This window comes from Anser brachyrhynchus, assembly GCF_964034855.1.
Source record: "Anser brachyrhynchus genome assembly, chromosome: 18".
Lineage (NCBI taxonomy): Eukaryota > Metazoa > Chordata > Aves > Anseriformes > Anatidae > Anser > Anser brachyrhynchus.
The window spans coordinates 7,682,635-7,700,813 of NC_137711.1; the positions used below are offsets into that span (position 1 = coordinate 7,682,635).

Below are 18,179 nucleotides of genomic sequence, written 5' to 3' on the forward strand. Positions count from 1 at the left end.
AGCAGGGTGGAGGCTGGGGGTTTCACTGCAGGCAAGCCAGCTGTAACACTTCAACATGAACTTCCCCTACAGGTACAAAAAGGGAAGAAGAAAAAGCTTAGCACTACAGCTGTGCCTCTGAGCTGCCACCACTAAGCAGTTATGCTTTAACAAAATTCCCCCCAAAGAAGGCAAGCAGCTGGAGCCTAGCCCAGGCCTGTCCACCTACCCCTCCTCTGCTCTCTCAGCCAGGGCTCCAACTACAGCAAGGCTCCTAAAAACTCGAGGGTGACCAGGGCAAGGTCTCTGGTTGTGTTGACAGCCTAAGTTGCCACAGCAGCAGTCCAGTATTGCACGCATCTACTGCTAACATACTGGAGCCACAAGTAAGCTTCAAGCCCATACAAACCAAATGACAAAGACTCCTCACATGTGAATGTAAAACATTTAATTTAAAAATGTTGACACTACAATATATAAAATAGCTATTATAAATGCACATAGTGTATTCTATAGCTGCCAGGTTTACGTTTTTAGGAAACTGTAAGTTACACTGTGGTTAAGACTTGTAGTTTCACCCTCTGAAAAAGTCCACATTTGATCACAGTGATGTATGGTCAGACTAACAGCCCCAATTGTTAAACACTTGGATCAAGTCATAACCAGTTTTATTGCAAAAGGACCCTGTACACATTTATATCAATTCTAGTACCTTACAAGTTTAGCTACCCAACAAGTCATTAACATACAGAAACATGCATGAGAAGCAAGAAAGATCACCCATCCCTTCTGCATATTAGCAACTTGTCACTCCTGAGCAACAAGGCTCACATCACTGAGGTTTATGTGAACAGTCACTTTTAGCATTCATCCTGAGTGAAAGATGGAATGACTTAAGTACAAATGCAACATATTATAAACAATTTCTTACAAAAAAGTCACAAATTAAAACCAAAGTATTTTACAGAATTTACTACAAAACACCATAAAAACAGCCTTCACTTAAGCCCTCTCTCCCCGTATCCTGCGAGCCAACTGGATATCTTTGGGCATGATGGTGACTCTCTTGGCATGGATGGCGCACAGGTTTGTGTCTTCAAACAGACCCACCAGATATGCTTCGCTGGCCTCCTGTTTCAAGAGGACAAGAAGAAATGTTGTTAGAAACCCTCAGCGAAGCACGCTCAGCACCGCGAGCGCCGAGGCCCAGCAGGCCGCCAGCAATACCTGCAGCGCACCGATGGCTGCACTCTGGAACCTCAAGTCTGTTTTGAAATCCTGGGCGATTTCCCTGACCAGCCGCTGGAAGGGCAGCTTGCGGATCAGCAGCTCCGTCGATTTCTGGTAGCGACGGATCTCACGGAGGGCAACGGTGCCCGGCCTGGGTGGAGGAAGGAGGAGCAGGTGAGCCGGGGCAGGGGCAGCAGCGGGCCGGGCCGTACCGTGCCGGCAGCCTTACCTGTAGCGGTGAGGCTTCTTCACGCCGCCAGTAGAGGGGGCGCTTTTCCGGGCCGCCTTGGTGGCCAGCTGCTTGCGCGGAGCCTTCCCCCCAGTGGACTTGCGGGCAGTCTGCTTTGTACGGGCCATTTTTCTTCACTTACCTACGAAGACAAGCACGCCTGAGACAGGGCCCAGCTGTCCCGACACGACCCTCCAGGCCCGGCACGGCGGCATCCCCCCCGCGTCCCCGAAGCAGCAGATGCCGGCGGCCTGCCCTCTCCCTCCCCCGCCGCCGAGGCGGGCAGGCGGCCAGCGGCCTCCCTCGGGAGGAGGAGGAGTCACGGTTTCCCCCTCCGCCCCCGCTCTCCGCGTCGCGGCCCGGCCGCTCCCCTCCCCGGGGGAAGCGGACTGAGTCACGCCGCCTCCCGCTTCCTCCCGGGCCGCCCCGGAGGGAGGGGTAAGGAGGGAGGGGGGATGGGACCCGGCCGTGACTCAGGGCACGTAGGCAAGGCCCGGCCTGGCCGCCAGGCTCCGGGAAAAAAAAAATACGAAGAAAATAAAAAACCAAGCTGCACGACACCACCGCTCGCCGCGGAACGCACCCGGTAGCCGCCGCTTACCGCTCGGAGAAGAAGGACGCACCGGCGCCGGTCTCGCTGCGCACCGAAGCCTGCGCTGCTCCTACCGCGACCCGCTCCGCAGCCTGCCACCCCCTCACTGCGCCCTCCCCGCCGCGGGGACCCGCTTTTTATACCGGGGGCGGCACACGGCGCGGTGACCTCACAATGCCCGAAAGCAGCGCGCCGTCCTATTGGCCGGGACCTCCGCCGGCGCCGTGGCGTCACGAGACACAAAGGCCGTGCTCCGGTTCCTCGCCGCCGATTGGGCGAGCGCCCGGCCGCTGATTGGATGTTAAAGTAGGCGTCTGATTGGGCAGCGCGGAGCGCCAGGGAGCCAATCGGCGGCGGGCGGGCGCTCTGCGCGCTGATTGGACGAAACGGGGCACGGTTTGGATCCTACCCTTTGTTGCAAAGCTCCACAATGGGAAGTCAATAGGAACGGGGCGAGCGGCGCCGGGCCACCGGCCTACCGGGGCTACCCCCGGCCCCGCCGGGCCACCTCGCCTCGGGGGCGGGGGGGCTGCGAGGTCCCCGCCGCCTGCCGGCCCGCCCGCCCCCCGGCCCCGCCAGAAAGCGCCTTTGGCGGCGGCTGCGAGCGGCGGGGCCGGGCCGCGGGGGGTGCCCGGGTCCCGGTGTGCCCCCCCCGGCCCTGGGGGGGACCCGCAGCCGCCGGGCCCCGGGGCTGGGGGGTGCCGGAGAGGTGGCAGAGAGGGGGGTGCGATCCCTCCCGGGCAGCAGCGTGTGCCCATGGTACGGGCACGCAGCGTGGCCGGGCCGCCAGCGCTTGTCACCCGCTGTTGTTGGGGTCACAGCGGGGTTTGGGGGGGCTGGAAGGGCTCGTCCCGGGGTTTTTGGGGGGGATCGGGGCAGGTCTGCGGCTGTGGGACCTGCCAGGAGGTGAAGGGGGTCAGAGCGATGCTCTGTGCCAAGCGGGGACGTCACCCCGGGCCGTGTGCGTGTGCTGGGTGTGGGTGTGCAAGCACGCACGGGCTCGAGGCCGCGTCCCTTGGTGCCGCCACCGCTCTCCTCCTGACACCAGGCTCCCACGCGCCTTGTTGGGCGCCTTCAAACTCCCGACACCGATTGCAAAGTTTTGGGGAAGCGGGAAGCGGGAACCCCTGGTCCCTGTTGGTAGCATCGAGGAGGATAACAGCAATTAGGTCAAAACACCGTGTCTCTTGGGGCAGGTCGCTACCTCCAGAGTTGCGGCTTGCTGCGCCTCGTTACTTCATTACGGTCGGAGCGACTGCTGGGGGTGGAGGTGCGTCCCTGCCCCCATGGGAAGGGTGCCATGGTCAGGAAGAACAGGTCCCAAATGCCCCGCAGTTGTAGCACGCGGAACATGGAGTGAACACAAACAGCCGCCTGCTCGACAGCCGCTCCCGAAGGTACCCGGGCGCTCGGCACAGCGGCGTGCAGCTGCCATCAGGCAGACTTTGCATGGGGTTTTGCATCCTCCCCGAACGCCTGCGTCCCTCAGGCCAACGCCCGGTGCGACAGGCAGAGCAGGGCTGCCGCCGCACGTACGGAGCGTGTGTCTCGTTTGCTTCTCTGCCCTGGTGAGTTGAGCAAACGCACGCCAATGTGGTGCGACAGGACCGTGAAGTGCGGCAGGGCAGGGGATGCTGAGGGCACGTTGCATCCCCCCAGCCTCTGATCGCCTTTTCAGGTTGATTTTCTCTCTGCGAAGAAAAACGTGAATTACTCGTCGGAGACAAAAAGCAGCATTGCAAGGGGATGACCCGGGAGGCGTGTGTAAACAGTCATTTGCGTTTTACATGGTTTGGGAAATTGAGACCTGAAATAAAGAGTTCCCCTTTAGTCTGAGTTGCTCGTGCTTAAGAGAAAAAAAATCTAGAAACCTGTTCTGAAAACTGCACAGCCTTTAAATCTGGTATTTCTAAAAGCATACCATGCTATTGCTAATGTGAGGGGACCGGTGCTGGGCATTTGTTGCTGGGAGTTGAGAGGCATTGCTCCTCAGGTATTTCCTCTCCCATGTTTCTGGAGCGATGATTGCTTACGCTTCTAATTTTAGATACTTTTGATTTTCGTTCTCCTTGAATTAAGGCTGGAGAAAAGCTGTGTGTCCTGTTAGGTTAAACAGAGGATGAGGGAAAGGCGTAGAGAGCAGAGCCGAGTAAATGAACACGCGTTAACAAAGATGTGCACGCAGACAGAACTAAGTGCACCCTGGGCACACTTAGCTGGCGTATCCTAAACGTTTCTGTCGCTTGGCAGTTTTCCTGTGCTGAGTTTTCCTGACTGCGAAACAGAAGAGGAAACAGCGTCCGCACCAGATTGTCAAGTAAACAGCAGCACACAGTGACTCGAGTCAGTGGTTTCCGAATCCCCGTGCACGAAGTGGCAGTGTTATTAGCTGATCAGGTTTTTCCTGTGGGTTCATCACCGGCAGCGCCTGTACCTTTGACCCAAAGGGCTGTATATGGATGGAGACACTACGTGACATGCTTCCACACATACTGACTTTGAAAAGTTGTCCTGCTTGACCACGAGCTGCGTAATTACAGCGCTGCAGCCTGCTGTGGAGGGCTGTTCCACGAACACGGTGTCGGTCCCATCTGGACAATCCTGCGAAGGCGGAGAGCACGCTGTTAGGTGACCCCGGTGAGAGCCTGCCCACGGGAGATGCCGAGCCTGCGTGGCGATTAAAGACCTTCCTCTCCTCCCCGGCACAGCTGCCCGACCTCAGCAGGCAGACCTGGCCGGGAGGTTTATCATTAACGTTGCTCAACGCTGGCAAAGTTAAAAAAAAAAAAAAAAAAAGGGGGTGTTTGCCACAGAAACTCCTGCTGCCCTTCACCACACGAGCGGAGCCGTCCCGGGTGGCAGCCGTGAGAGCAAAGTCCCCGGGAGGTGCCCGCCCGGCCCGTCCCGTCCCGGTGGGTCCCGGGGAGAGACGCGGAGGTGCCGGGGGGCTCCTCACGGACCCGCCGGGCTCCGGGGGCAGCGGGGCCAGGCCCTGTGCGAGGCCTGGGCTTAACCTGGAGCCCGCCCCCCCCCGGGTTTCGTGTCGCCTGCTCGCAGGTAGGTCGCCCTCTGCTCGCCGGGCCTTCCTCCCCGTCCTCCTCCCCCTCCTCCCTGCAGCGCCCAGGCCCGTGGGGAGGCCGCCGCCACGAGCCCCCCCGCCGCCCGGGGGCGCCCTCCCTCCGCCCCCCGCACTACAACCCCCAGCGCCCCCCGCGCGGCAGGAAGCGGCCTCCCCCGCCGCCCGCGCGGGGCCCTCTGGGACTTGTAGTCTCTCCACCCGGAAACCGCCTCCCGGCTACGCTGAAGCCGCGCGGGCGGCGGGACTACAACTCCCAGCCTGCCCCGCGCCGCCGGGGCGGCAATGGCGGCGGCGGCGCCTGCGCGGGGCTCCCTCCGTGCGGACCGCGCAGAGTGAATAATAAAGGTCTCCACGGCGGGAGCGGCGGCGGCGGCGGGAGGCGATGTCCAAGGGCCCGCTACCGGGCGGCCCCGCCGCGGCCGGGCCTGCGAACGCCGCCAGCGCGCTGCAGGCGCAGCCCGAGAAGCCGCAGCACTACACGTACGTAAAGAGCGCGCGCGCGCGCGCGCGGGGCTGCCCCGCCGCCGCCGCCGCCGCCCGCGCGCGCCAACGCGCGCCTGACGTCAGCGGGCGGCACGCGCCCCAGCCCCGCGCCCCGCCGCGCGCGCGGCACCGGCTGGAACCGGCCCCAGCCGGCGCGGGCCGGAGGGAGGGGGGAGGAGGAGGAGGAGGAGGAGGAGGAGGAGGGAAGGGGGAGGAGGGGCGGGGGGAGCGGCTCGCGCCCCCCCCCCCCTCCCCGCAGCCCCGCCCGGCATGCACCGGGGCGGCCGCGGAGGGGAGGGGGGAGGCGGAGGGGAGGGGGGAGGACCCGGTGGTGGCGGGCGGTGGGGGGGGAGCTCCCACCCTGGTGGGGTTCCTGTCAGTGGGGGTCTTCTGCCAGAGCGGGGTCTGCGTCGCCGGCGGGCAGCCGTGGCAGAGTGGGGACCCCCCAGCTGTCAGCTGGGATAGGGCACGGTCCCTGTCACCGGGACGGAGCGGGTCCCCGTCCCCACCGGTCATCCACACGGAGCGGGGTCCCTCCTGTCAGTCACCCGTGACAGAGCGGGGTTCCCCTGTCAGTCACTCTGACAGAGCAGGGTCCCCATCCCCGTCTGTCACCGGGACAGAGCAGGTCCCCCTGTCAGTCACCCAGCTGGATTGGGGTCCCCTCGTCAGTCACCAGGCCAGAGGGCTCGCACCTGGGCTGTGCCTACCCCCAGTGAGCCCCCGGTTCCAGCCCGGGCTGGAGCAAGGTCCCCCTTCCCCATCCGTCACCCAGCCAGAGCAGGGTCCCCCCATCGGTCACCGGCATGGAGAGGGGTCCCCTGTCAGTCACCCGGCCAGAGTTGGGACCCCCCTGTCAGTCATCAGTGGCAGAGCGGGGTCCTTCTGTCAGCCACTCTGTCGGAGCGGGGTCCCCGTCCCTGTCTGTCACCAGTCTGGAGCAGGGTCTCCCTCCCCATCTGTCACCAGGCCAAAGTGGATCCCCATCCCCTATAAGTCACCCAGCTGCAGTGGGTTCCCCCCTGTTGGTCTCCCAAGCCCGAGTGGGGTCCCCCCGTCGGTTACCCACCTGGAGGGCTCGTACCTGCCCCGTGCCTTCCTCTGTCGATACCCCATCACCCCAGGGACGTGCAGGGTCTGTGCCCCTTGGCTCAGCCCGCGCTGAGGCGCTGGCTGGGAGGCGAAGGTGCTGAGCCCCGGTGCCAGGTGGAAGCGTGGTGTGTGGACGGAAGGAGCTCAGGTGTTGCCTTCCCTCCTTAAAATAATAAAGTTTGGGAATGTTGTTGTGAATGGCATGCTGTACTGTCCATCCTTATCTGGGTAGGGTGTTGGGGATGTATAGGAAACTCAGAGCATGAATTACCCGAGGTGAGAGCGGTGGGTTCATCGTGCTCCATGTTCTTGTTTGATTTTTCATAAAGTTGTGGTGGGCTTCCCCGTGATACGCTGAATAAAACCAGCTGTGGAGGTGCAGAGGATTGCACGGCTGCGGGGATAACGGGGTGTTTGCTATCCTCGCCCCTCGGGCTGCGCAGGGGATGGAGGCTGCAGTAGACCGAGGGCCTCTAGGTCTTATTTCCATCGCACAGCTCCTGGCGTGGTCCTGAGGGAGCTGGCGGGTTGTGGCCTCGCTGTATTTGTGGTGGTGGCCACCGTTGAAGTTTGGTGGCCTTTTACAGGAGCTGCTGGAACGAAGGAGTCCGCTGGGACTGCGGTGGTAGTGACAGAGAGGGGACAGGGTCTGTCCTGGAGGTGGCGTGGCCGCAGGCAGGGAAGCAATCAGTCAGGACATCGGGTAGAGGAAGATGAAGGTGACAAAGGGATGAAGCATGACCGCGGAAACGAGGATATCAAAGATTAGGAAAGAAACTGTGCAGGAAAGATCATTGGAAATGGGAAGAGGAGGAGGAAGAGTGGGACCGAGTAGCTGAAAAGGAGGAAAAGAGGACAGCGTGGAACAAAGATGACGGTGTAATTAGCTTTCTTTTTTCCAGAGGGGAAAAACACTTAATTTTCAAATGGATGCTAAAAATAGTTCAGTGAAAACAGTTGCAGGAACAGCGAATAACCACGAGTGGAAGATGGGCTTGGGGACCGCGGAGTGCTGTCGGTGGGACGCGAGCCATGCCTGGAAAGTTTTCGATTCGTACACGAGGTCACATCAGACTGTAAACCTCCTTCTGATAACATATGGGAACTTGCTTGGTGGTCGTTTGCGTGAGCAAGTTGTACGTTGTCGAAATGTAAATATTTTCTTCCTTTTTTTTTCTTTAAATATAGTTTGTTTCCATAAAATGACATGAAGGTTACAAGTTGTAAACTCGAGGAAGCTTAATTATCTGCGTACTTTGCTGTTCCCTGGGGACATGCAATCTGGTACCGGGGATCTCTCTCTTGGAAAGTTTGGGTTGTATTTATTAGGAAATCTTCCAATTTCCGTGTTAGTGTCAATTTCTAAGCTCTTGGTATTTGCATGAGATTTTTAGGTACTTTGGAGTGCAGTTCTATATCTTGCGTGGACGTTTTTTTATTTAGATGCACACCAAAAGAAAATGTGGAAAAATAGAATTATTGATGATATGCCACCCCTTGGTCGCGGTTTGCTGGCGGAAGAAGAGCCTAAAAACCCGTTTTGATTGCGTCCTTGCTAGCAGTTGCAGCGTGCAGCTAGGTACTCCCAGACACACAGTCATTTTGGTGCCAAGCTCCTGTTTAATTATGAATGCCATATTTCTCACCTGGGGATCTGCTATGCTGCTGTCTGCAGAATTCAAGTGAGTAAGGGAACACTCAGCAGCTGCCGTTACGCTCTCCCCGGGTTCGTGGATCGGAGATTTGTGCACGTGGCCGTTCCCCACGATCCCACAACCTGCGGAGCAGGGCGATGTGGTGTCCCCGTGTCCCTCGGACCGAGGGCAGGAGCCAGGCTCGGGGCTCGGTGCCCGCAGCGGGAGAAGCACGGTGCGGGGTTAGCTGATGGCTCGGAGTGGGAAGCGGGTTTGGTTTGGGTACGTTCTGTCAAACCTCAACTGATTGTTGGCTGTGCACCATTTCTTAACTCTGGCTGGCATGGTTATTTCTGTACGGGGCTCTGTCTTTAATGTGTTATCTACGAGTGTGAGCAGAGGCTGAGTTCAAAGAAACCGAAAGCGAAGTCACTTAGCATCGTTGATACCGAGCGGTTTTGTTTTGGTACGGTCTGTTCGCTTGGCTGTTGTGGTCTTCATTGGTTTTTAGTCCGACTGGCCTCGTTAATTGTGAATTGTAAAGGCTGGATCAGCTGCTTGGGTGCTCGTTGATCTCGCAGATTTTAGGTAAGTGCAAGCAGAAAGCTCCTTTGTTTGCTGTGCGTTCACCTGGAGTCAGACACTTCGATAACTGCAGGAAAGTAAATGTTCTGGTGGAGACAAATTAACCCATTTAATAATAATAATAATATTAAAAAGTGAATTCATTCTAGTCTATTCAAAATAAATGTTCAAAAGCAGTGTTGAAAATATCCCGAGTTAGGTTATGATCTCTGTAAGGCGCAGACGTGGTGGGCACAACCCAGACCGGCTCTACTCAAGACGATTCTCTGGAGCGCGCCTGTCTCAAATATCCGCAGCCATCCCGTAAATAAACTTCGGAGTTTCCGTGTCCCCGCAGGCTGTGCCCTTGCTCGAGTTGTGGACCGTGATGCCTGGAGCACATCCTGTCCCTCTTGCTGCACAGAGATAAGCTTTGCAGCGCACGAGGCTGCAACTTGCCTTCCCTTTTGCACCAGGGCATGAATCGTGGGAAGCTGCTGAGGGATCGGTGCCCCGTAAGCAGTGCCGGAGCTCCATCCCCGCGGGGATGCATGCCTTGTGGTCACATTAGAGCCTGCTGGGTCGCCCTCACCCGGGCTCTATCTCGCAACCATTTGGATGCCAGCCATTTAGAGGTAAAAGGAGCAGTGCGCTTGAGTGAAGGGCGTTTCGAGTGGGGATGGAAATCGGGCTGATGCGATGCTGGAGGTAGAGCTCAAGCTGAGTTTGTGTCCAAGGCATTTTTGTATCTGCATGTGTTTGAGTTGTTTGAGTAGTGCCTTGTCTAGTGGTTTCTCGGCCTTAAATAGGAACTCGGATTGGGACAGCGCTAGAAATACGAAGTGAAGAAGAAAAGTAGCGAGATCATAGGCGGATTTGGATTCCAGCAAAGAGCTTGCACGCACAGTCTTATCTATCTCAAAATCTTACTTTTAAATTCTTTCTCAAAACAATGGCACACGGAAACACACCTCAAAACATTTGTAGGAGCGCAGAGTAATCCTTATCTTCTTATCAGCGGACAGTGTCTTATTGCTGTCACGGCGAGCAGTGTCTGATCTCAACCGTGCAGACTGTCTGTGGAAATAAAAACCAAAACCCAGATGTGCAGCAAACGCATTTTCAGAGTTGTTGCTTTTTTTTTGTAAATGGTGTGTTCCTCCAGGACCCTCAGCATTTGTCTTACAAAAAGATTTGCGCTGTTAAATTCTGCTTTTGATGTGCCTGGATCGTGCCTGGTCCTCACAGCCTAGCGAAGATGTTTGGGCTTTTGAAATTGTGTTCTTTTTAAACCAGCAGAACTCTGAAATAACAAACTGCTGCCTAGTGCTGCTTTGGTTTTTCCCTTCACCAATACACTGATATGGACTTACACAGGAATAGAATCTATCTCCCTATTAAAAAAAACAAAACATGTATGTGCATTATTAAATTTCAGACTCTGCAATACCCTTGGAGGTAGTTAGTTAGGAAAGCACAGAATAAGTGTGCTTTCCTTAATTATTTTTTAAAAATTCTTTTTTAAGAATAACTTCTAAACCACAGATATGCTAGCACTCTGCTATGTTGTTACCTGTAAATGTTGACTTATTCAATCAGGCGAGTATAAGCTGGTTATTTTTGTTGTTATTATTTATTTATTTATTTATTTTTAAGTCCGCATGAGCTTCACTGAACACAAGTCCACCACAGTCTGCTGTTAGGAAGCGTGAATAGCACAGGCAGTTGGAAATGTAAAGTCCCGGAGCGTTTACAGGAAGGGCCGCGCTCACGGTACGTGCTTGCCATTGAATCCCTGCACCGAAGCGGGCTGGAGGATAAGAGCCTGGATTTCAGGGGTCTGCAGAGGATGGGCGTCGAAAGCCTGCAGCTCTCCGTGCAGCAGCGCTCTGCTCTGTCTGCTGGACCGTGCGCGTGGTGCTGAAGCGAGGCGTTTCTCCGTCGTGTTAAAGCAGGACTGGAGCTGTGCTTTACTCAATGTGCTTACACTTAAGAAGTGAGTAGTTTGGGTTATGGAAATGGGCAGGGAACGCACGGCCAGATAACTGTGACATGGGATGCACGTAAATATTTTGTGGAGCGAAGGCTTCCTGCTCTGTTTTGACGTTTTCAGAGTTCGTTTTGGCCTGACCAGGCTTGGTGTTCCAGAAGTCTGAAATCCCATGAAAGACCAGAGATCCAGCCATGCAGAATCGTTCCCACTTGGAAAATGGTTCTTTGATTTTTTTTTATTTTTATTTTAAACAGAAACGAAGACCTTTGTTAATGCTTGCACATTGTTTACGTCAGTGTAGAGAATAATTTTGTGTGGCGTGGGAAACAATTAATTTTAATGGTTGTTTTAGAAAACCCAGGAGTTTAAAGGTTCCCAACAGATCCATTTTTCTCTTACGTATTACCTAATATTTCTACCTAGCGTGGCTTTATTTTAAGGCAAATTGTCAGAATCCCGTGTGTTATTTTGGATGGATCTGCTCTTCCCAGCAGAATAAGGCTTCTGATTTTCTGTGAGACCCCGAAACGTGCAGCCTTCTCCTTGCAGAGCGTCTGACCAACTTCTGGAAGCTGTCCCGCAGTGCCTTGCCTTGCAGCATTTCTGCCTCGCTGCGGGTTGGGTGTTACTGCCCCTACAGCGAGGTGGCAGGCAGGAGTGTGGCAGCACACCCCTTAATCCAATTGATTTGTTAGCACGTTAGCACGCCTTCCCTTAACCCTGTCATCAGGAGCTGAAATTTCCGAGATGAGCAAAATAAACGCCTGGGGTAGGGATATCCTGAACTACCATGTCGTGGCTTGTGGCAGCCTGCTTGTCAGGACCCTGCGAGGGGTGTTTGTTTCCGAGGGGATGCCGAGGTGTAAAATTCTTCGGTTAGCTTCGTGCTTTTTGAAAACTTCATAAATCATTTTAAAATTCCAAAAGGCAGAGCTGAAAGAGATGGTGAGAAGTTGCCTGGTCAGTCCCTCGGCTTAAAGGGATCACCTACATCTAAACTGTTTCTAAGAGACTAACTCTGTGGGTTTTTTTTAACATCCCTTACATCCCTCCTTAACATCTGCTTAAATTTCTCGGTGAAATCGTGGACTGCAAGAGGGAGACAGTCATAGAGGCTTCTGTGCTATAAAGCCCTGAAATACTTCATAAACCTGGCGTAACATCCAGCACGCGGCTGGCAAATCAAGTGCAGAGCTGTCAGAGAAAGCCGTGCCCTGCGTGCACAGGCTGGCAATTCCCTCGGTGTCCTCTGTAACGCAGACCAGGTGCCAGCAGGCTGTGCAGCAGGGGCAATTTCCTAGCTGCCTTTCTTCTCTACTGTGTTGAGAGAGAGTTTGTGTTTTGTTTCAGGGCTATCAGGAGCACCCAGTCTCACTAGGAGGGCTCGCAGGGAGCTGGTGAAGCCTTCCTTCAACTCCACCTAGTGCTGACAGCCCATTTAGGTGCTTATGATAATTTTCTCGGCAATCTCTGTCTTTCCTTGTGTATTTTGATCAGTGCGTGATGCAGTTAATACCGGTTTGACATTTGAAGTATCACTTGGAATGAATGTTCCCTTGAAACGAGTGCCAACGATTGCTTCTGAAATTTGTTGCAGGCTGTCTGCTGGGTGGCACGGCCTCGTGCTGCCGCGGTGCTGAGCCCGGCTTTAGGAGGTGGTTGTTACAGCGAGAGAAGTTCGAGGTTTTCTTTGAAAGAAAAAGGCCATTTTTAAGTGCTGAAGCTAATTGCACCGTTGCAATGAGGAGAATAAATTGCGAGCTCACTGAGATGCTGGCTGCTGGCCTGATTCTTATCTCTTATTAAAAGTCAGAGACGTTAAATTGAATGTGGTTGTTAGAACACCAGCAGAAGGGGAACTTGGACTGAGTTTGTTGTCAGACAAGTAAAATCTGAGGCCACCGCTAGCTATCTGTTGGTCAGAAGTGCAGATACGTTTTTGTGGAGCGTACTGGCTTGTAAGAACAATTGCACAGTTGATTCCAGGTAGGAAATGACGGTTGGGTTGCTTTTTATCATCGCATGCCTAGAATTTCTTTTTAGATTAATAAGCAGTCATTGAAAGGAAAATAGCTTCTTGAGCCTATACCTGATGAGTATCTGCAGAAGTCTGAATTGCAGTCAGTGTTATTTTACTCATTAATCTTTATCTTCCGCGTTGTCACCGCTGTTCATAAAGCAGCGGCCGCTCCGCGCCCGGTCCGCTCAGAGGCGATTGTTCTCCTCTTAGTTTCAATCAACTGAGAGCTTCCCTTAACAGCACCTGGGTATTACCATCGGAACAGGAATAAAACCAGCAGATGCCTCGGGGCAACTGTGCAGCTCTGCAGCAGCAACAACAGAAAAGGTTTGCACGCTTAAAATGCCTTGCAAGATTTGTTCCCATCTCAAAATGAGATGTGGTGGTGTAGCCCAGGGCTTGCCTGCTTTCCGCTCGTGCCGTGGTGCTGCTGTGGGAAGCATCGGTGCTCCTTCCAACGCGGCTGGGTGCAGGGTTTTGGTCCTGAGGTGTGCTGGTCCTGTGGGGTGTCGAAAGAGCCCGCTGGGCTGCCACGGACACAGAGAAGATCACCGGCACGGCTAACACCAGTTCTTTAAAATCAGCCCGTGAGAGCTGGCTTTTATCTCTGTGCTGGCACATGTGTTATGGCTGCAGGTTTCTGCTTGCTAGGTAATCATCGTGTTTCATTTCAAACTCACAACAGAAAGTGTCTGTTCACAACTGTAAACCTTTCCAAAAAGATCTGGCTGACGCTTAGCCTGGAGAGACGCAGACGGCGTTGCCTGCTCGCACGTGGACCGGTCTGGACGAGAGCGCTGCAGAGCCTTCATTTCGTGCGGAGTTTGGGGTTTATGCTTGTGGTTCAGTGCAAGTGTAGACCTTCAGACAGTTCGTGTCCTGCCTTAAAACTGTTGTGAGCGTGGGACTGCAGCTGATCCACGAGCTGCTTGTTAGATCGTGAAGGCTGCGGGCACGGTCAGGAGAAGGAGGGCTGCTGCGTTTATTTGGAGCATCTCCTGTGAGGCCAGGTGCTGAAGGTTAGCTGCCGGGAAAACGCTCCTAAAAACCCGTCACTGAAAGCCAGAGCTGTGTAATGGCTCGTGTGGAAGTAATGTTTTACTGAAATAGCCTTTATAAATCCTTGCGCGTGGGATGTTTTGTTGTAGGGAGCTAGCAGAGCGAGTAACGCAGCGCTTCGAGCAGCCCGGCCCCGTTGCCAGCCTCCCCGAGCGTTCCTACAGCTGCTGACCCTGGGTAGGCTTTTGAGCGACTGAAGGAGCGCCGAGAGAAGTGCTGTGTCAGAAACCTCACAGGAAGCTGGCATTTTAATTCTTACAGCATAGGGCATGGATATATTCTTTGGGCCTCGGTTTCAGTCCAGTCCAGCAAACCTGACGCATGTCAACTCCATACAAACCCAATGTTTCCAAAGATTTATTGGGAGTTCTCCACGTTTGGGACTGGCTACAAAAAAAGCCCACAGATGGATGTTTTTGCTAGGTAATTAGTAGTAAAATACGTGCTCATATTTAAGCACACATTGGTGTATTGTAGTGAGAATTAAAGCAGGTGGAGGCCTCCAGCAGCGTGTAGCTGTCCAGCTTCAATAAGTTCGAGGATTTTCACTGAAACAGTTGAGCTCAGTCCACGTGTTGCTGAAAAATAATCGTTTCAATACGATCCTGGTTTTGTAAGCTCAGCACTTAGGCAGGTGCTGTAGGGAAGGAATAATGTGGTCCCGAAATAGGGTGTAGAGTGGAAACCAACCTGTAGGGTGATGAGGGCTGTGCAAAGCGGGGCGAGCTGTGTTTGAGGCTTGCTTTAGGCACAGCTGTGGCGGTTCCATAAACTAACAGCGTCAAGTTCAAAATAAGTCGCTCCCACTTGGAAAAAATGGACGTGTTTTTAAAACATTGTGTGGACTGTCTGAATGCGTAGTTAATCCTGAGGTCACGTCGAGCGATGTGTGCTCATGGCCAGCTCGTTCGGAGATCAAACTGGGTGAAATGTGAGCGTGAACTGAAGGCTTCATGGCTCCTAAGGAAACAGCTCCGAAACGCCCTGTAGTTGAGGGTTTGCATGTGCCTGTCCTTGGATTGTTTTAATTATAAAGGTGAAAGCTCCGTGCAAACAAACGCTTGTGTTTAAGGTGGGTTTTATTGGTATGGTCGGCCACGTACCATTCGTGGCCCGCTGATGCAACAGGTTGATGCTTTAAAAAAAGAGCGCACAGCCAAAAAAAAAAAAAAAAAAAAGCCTCCAGGTGTTTTGCTGGGCTGGTTTGAATGACGCAGCTCCACGCTGGGCTCCAGGAAAGAGGGGCTGAGCACCCCGACACCCACGGTTGGTAACGCAACCCTAACCCGTGAGGCTGGGGTCCTGGCTGCTGGTGCACAGGGCAAGCGTTGATTTTGTTGAGTTAGCTCGGAGTGCAAAGCCACGCTTCCCTTTTCTCACTGAGACACGGCGTTGGTGAGCTGCTCGAGCTGCATGGCAGTATTTCTCTCGAAACGAAGCCATTTTTGGCTGTCGGTCTGGAAACCGAGCAATGTTTTGCCTGAAGCTGGTGCGGGGCTGTCTTCCGGTCCTGGCATGGCACCGTGCTGTGGTGTCTCTGTTTTACTGCTTAGTTTTTCAGTATACACAAGACACAACCATTTGTCAGATGTTTTGCTTTTCATTGACAAATCTCATGAAAATTTCTGAGAGTTGCCACTGTTCTATTTTGGGACGGGCAGGGTTATTTTTAGCAGTCAGTTACAGCTCTCGTCTATAAAGTGACGGGAAAGTGATCGAGTGCAAAGTAATCCGTTGTTCTTCCCGTGTAGTCCGGCTGACTTGCCCGCATTGTCGTCCGCCCCGGTGTGCTTTGAAATCCCAAAATAGCAGCTGGTGCCGTAGCTCCTGCAGCACACGCAACCCTTTAGCGTTTAAACAGAAGCTTCAAGCTCAGCTTCGCTTGCCAGACCCATCGGATATCGAGGAAAAGGAAAACTTGTGCGTGCTGCCTTCCTAGTCCTGCGGCGAAAAGCAGGGCAGCCAGCAAGCTCACCACGCGCTACGGACGTGAAGCCGTCGTCCTTTTGCTCACAAAGGTACGCCGTGAGTTATGGGAGCGCTTCGAGCAAAAACGCCTCTGCGACCAAACAAGCCCAGCTCCGTGCATCCGTAATAAGTCTCTCCAACTTTCACTTTCTTTATTCGCCCTTAGACTGACATTATTGTCAAGCTCTAATGGAGAAGGGGAAATGGAACAGCTTTAGAATCGCCCGGTGCTGTCTGCGGTGTGACCTTTTTCCAGTTGATGGTTCAATTTATTTAGGTGATAAAGAAAACACTGAGGCATGTGAATTCTATCTTCCTGACAGATGTGAGCTTACCGAAACTTTTTTCCTCATCCTTTTTCCTTCCCCGCGTTCGCAGTCAGCCTTTTGTTTTTATAAAGTGGCCCGTATATTTTTCTTTGAGGTTTAAATGCTTTCTGGTCTTTTCAAGGCTTACAAAACTGCACCTGACTTGACAGCGTGGAAAGGGAAATAGCCGAGCAGTTGTTGAGGTGTGCTGAGAAAGAGAGATGCTCGTGTTTTGTGGAAGGCGATGCATGGCGTGTGCAAAAGTCCTTTGTGATGGGGGGTGTGAGGGTTTGATCAGGTCTGTGAGGTTGTTGAGAAAAACAGCATTAAATGGGTATTTTTGTCCAATGAGTCCAGTCGTGGGATTCTGTCACGATAGTGGTGAGCCACTGTACCTGATAAAGGTTACTGGTAAAGCCTGCTCAGAAAACTTTCCCTGAAATCATGATGGAAACCGTCAAGCTTGCTGCTGAACATGTTTGCTCTTATTAAATGCTTATTATTTTGTTTGATACTCAGCTGTGACTAGCGTGAGACTGTATTTCAATGTGAAATGACATCTGTTAGTTGTTTTTTTCTAAACAATGGCAAAAAACCCCACCACACTCAGCTCCCCCCAGCTGTTTCTTGGAACAAACTTGTCTTAACTCCTGCTCTGATTAGAAAGATGCTGAGCGTTTCCTTGCAGGGGTCTAGGCAGGTTTTAAAGCAGGCTGCAGGCAGAACCCTGCTTTGGGGTGGGGAATGCGGTTTCCCTGTGCCCACCCCTGTGAAGTTTCAGCTCCTGTGAAGCTAGATTGCTTCTTTCATGCTTTTTTTTCTCCCAAATCCCAAGAAATCACGGGAGTGGAAGGCTGCGCTCCCTGTCAGAAAGCTCGCTTTGCATCGAAACGAAAGCATTTTATAAGATGTCTCGGGAAAGGTAGTGTCAAACCCTATTTCTGAAAGGTGTTCGGAGTCCGTGGTTGCTGGCAGCAGTAAAAGCCCCCAAGGCTGGCGCCTCGCTGACCTCCTTGGCATGCCGAGGAATTCCCTAAAAGCAAAGCCTTCCAGCCACCCTGCCGGTGTGCCAGGAGGTGTGGAAGGGTGTTACAGGGAACTGCCGGCACAGAGAAACCCAAATCTCCTCCACAGTATCCATTCTGGGCTAATTATTGTGGAGCCATGCTTTTCTTTAAATCCCCGTTTCTTTATTTATTTACAGTCGTTCCGGAGTATCTTCTTTGCCCAAAGAGCAAAAACTCCGGAGCAATGTCAGAGCTGCATATCGTGGCTTTCCCTCTGTCAGTAATGATATGTTAGACAAAAGGTACATTAGTAGGATTTTTATTGAGTATCCTGTTGGAATAAGTAGATTCTGTCATGCACCACTGACTCATTTCAATTGGAATACCACAGTTCAGTAAAGGAAAATAATTGAGTCATGGGTTTCTTACTTAAAGCGTGTTTGATATCATCTTTTGTAATAAAATTTTATGAGGGTGAAATGAATTTAGAGAGCTGATTAAATATGGACAGCTCTTTTCCCCTTGCGTTGGGTTGGCTCTCCGAGCTTAAAAAGAAAACAGCGGTTTTGAAAATATTTTCAGTAGATAAGCCGTATTGAATTTGAAACATCTATATCTACAGTTACGTTATTTTTTCCTGGGTTTTGCAATGCTGCCTACTTTGCAGGAGTGTGTTGGGTAAGCACGTCGGGCTTGCTTCAGACAAGTCAGTGTTAGCTTGAACCACTCGTTTAAACTTTGAAGCAATGCTGGTAATTTTATTTATTTATTTATTCCTAAGCTGAATTAGGGAAACTTTGAGCAGCCTGCTGCCTGGGCAGGTGGGTGCTGAGGGGATCTTCCAGCAGAGGAAAGCTGGGGACCAGCCGGGAGCAGTGACCTCTGTTGTTCACGCAGCAGCGCTCAGAAAGCTCTGCCCGGGGTTGCGGTGTGCTGGGACCA

At 53.3% G+C, this 18,179-nt stretch overlaps 2 protein-coding genes across 10 annotated transcripts in view; one reads left to right on the plus strand and one right to left on the minus strand.

Moving 5' to 3' along the window:
* Positions 1-410: 410 nt before the first annotated feature.
* H3-3B (H3.3 histone B) lies at positions 411-2,194 on the minus strand. Its single transcript, XM_080560874.1, has 4 exons — positions 2,040-2,194; positions 1,439-1,580; positions 1,207-1,360; positions 411-1,110 (listed from the first exon to the last, which is right to left on the minus strand). Exons 2-4 carry the CDS (start codon positions 1,564-1,566, stop codon positions 982-984), a joined length of 411 nt encoding a protein of 136 aa, XP_080417000.1. The 5' UTR covers positions 1,567-1,580; positions 2,040-2,194; the 3' UTR covers positions 411-981.
* Positions 2,195-5,256: 3,062 nt separating this feature from the next.
* UNK (unk zinc finger) overlaps positions 5,257-18,179 on the plus strand; it is a 45,734-nt gene continuing 32,811 nt past the window's right edge. For 3 of the 9 annotated variants that reach the window (XM_080560838.1, XM_080560841.1, XM_080560842.1), the window contains exon 1: positions 5,261-5,589. In XM_080560838.1, coding sequence (XP_080416964.1) covers positions 5,492-5,589 — 98 coding nt within the window. In that variant the 5' untranslated portion in view covers positions 5,261-5,491. Of the gene's footprint in view, positions 5,590-18,179 lie in introns of all 9 variants that reach the window. The other 6 variants (XM_080560837.1, XM_080560835.1, XM_080560840.1 and 3 more) reach the window with 5 other exon arrangements.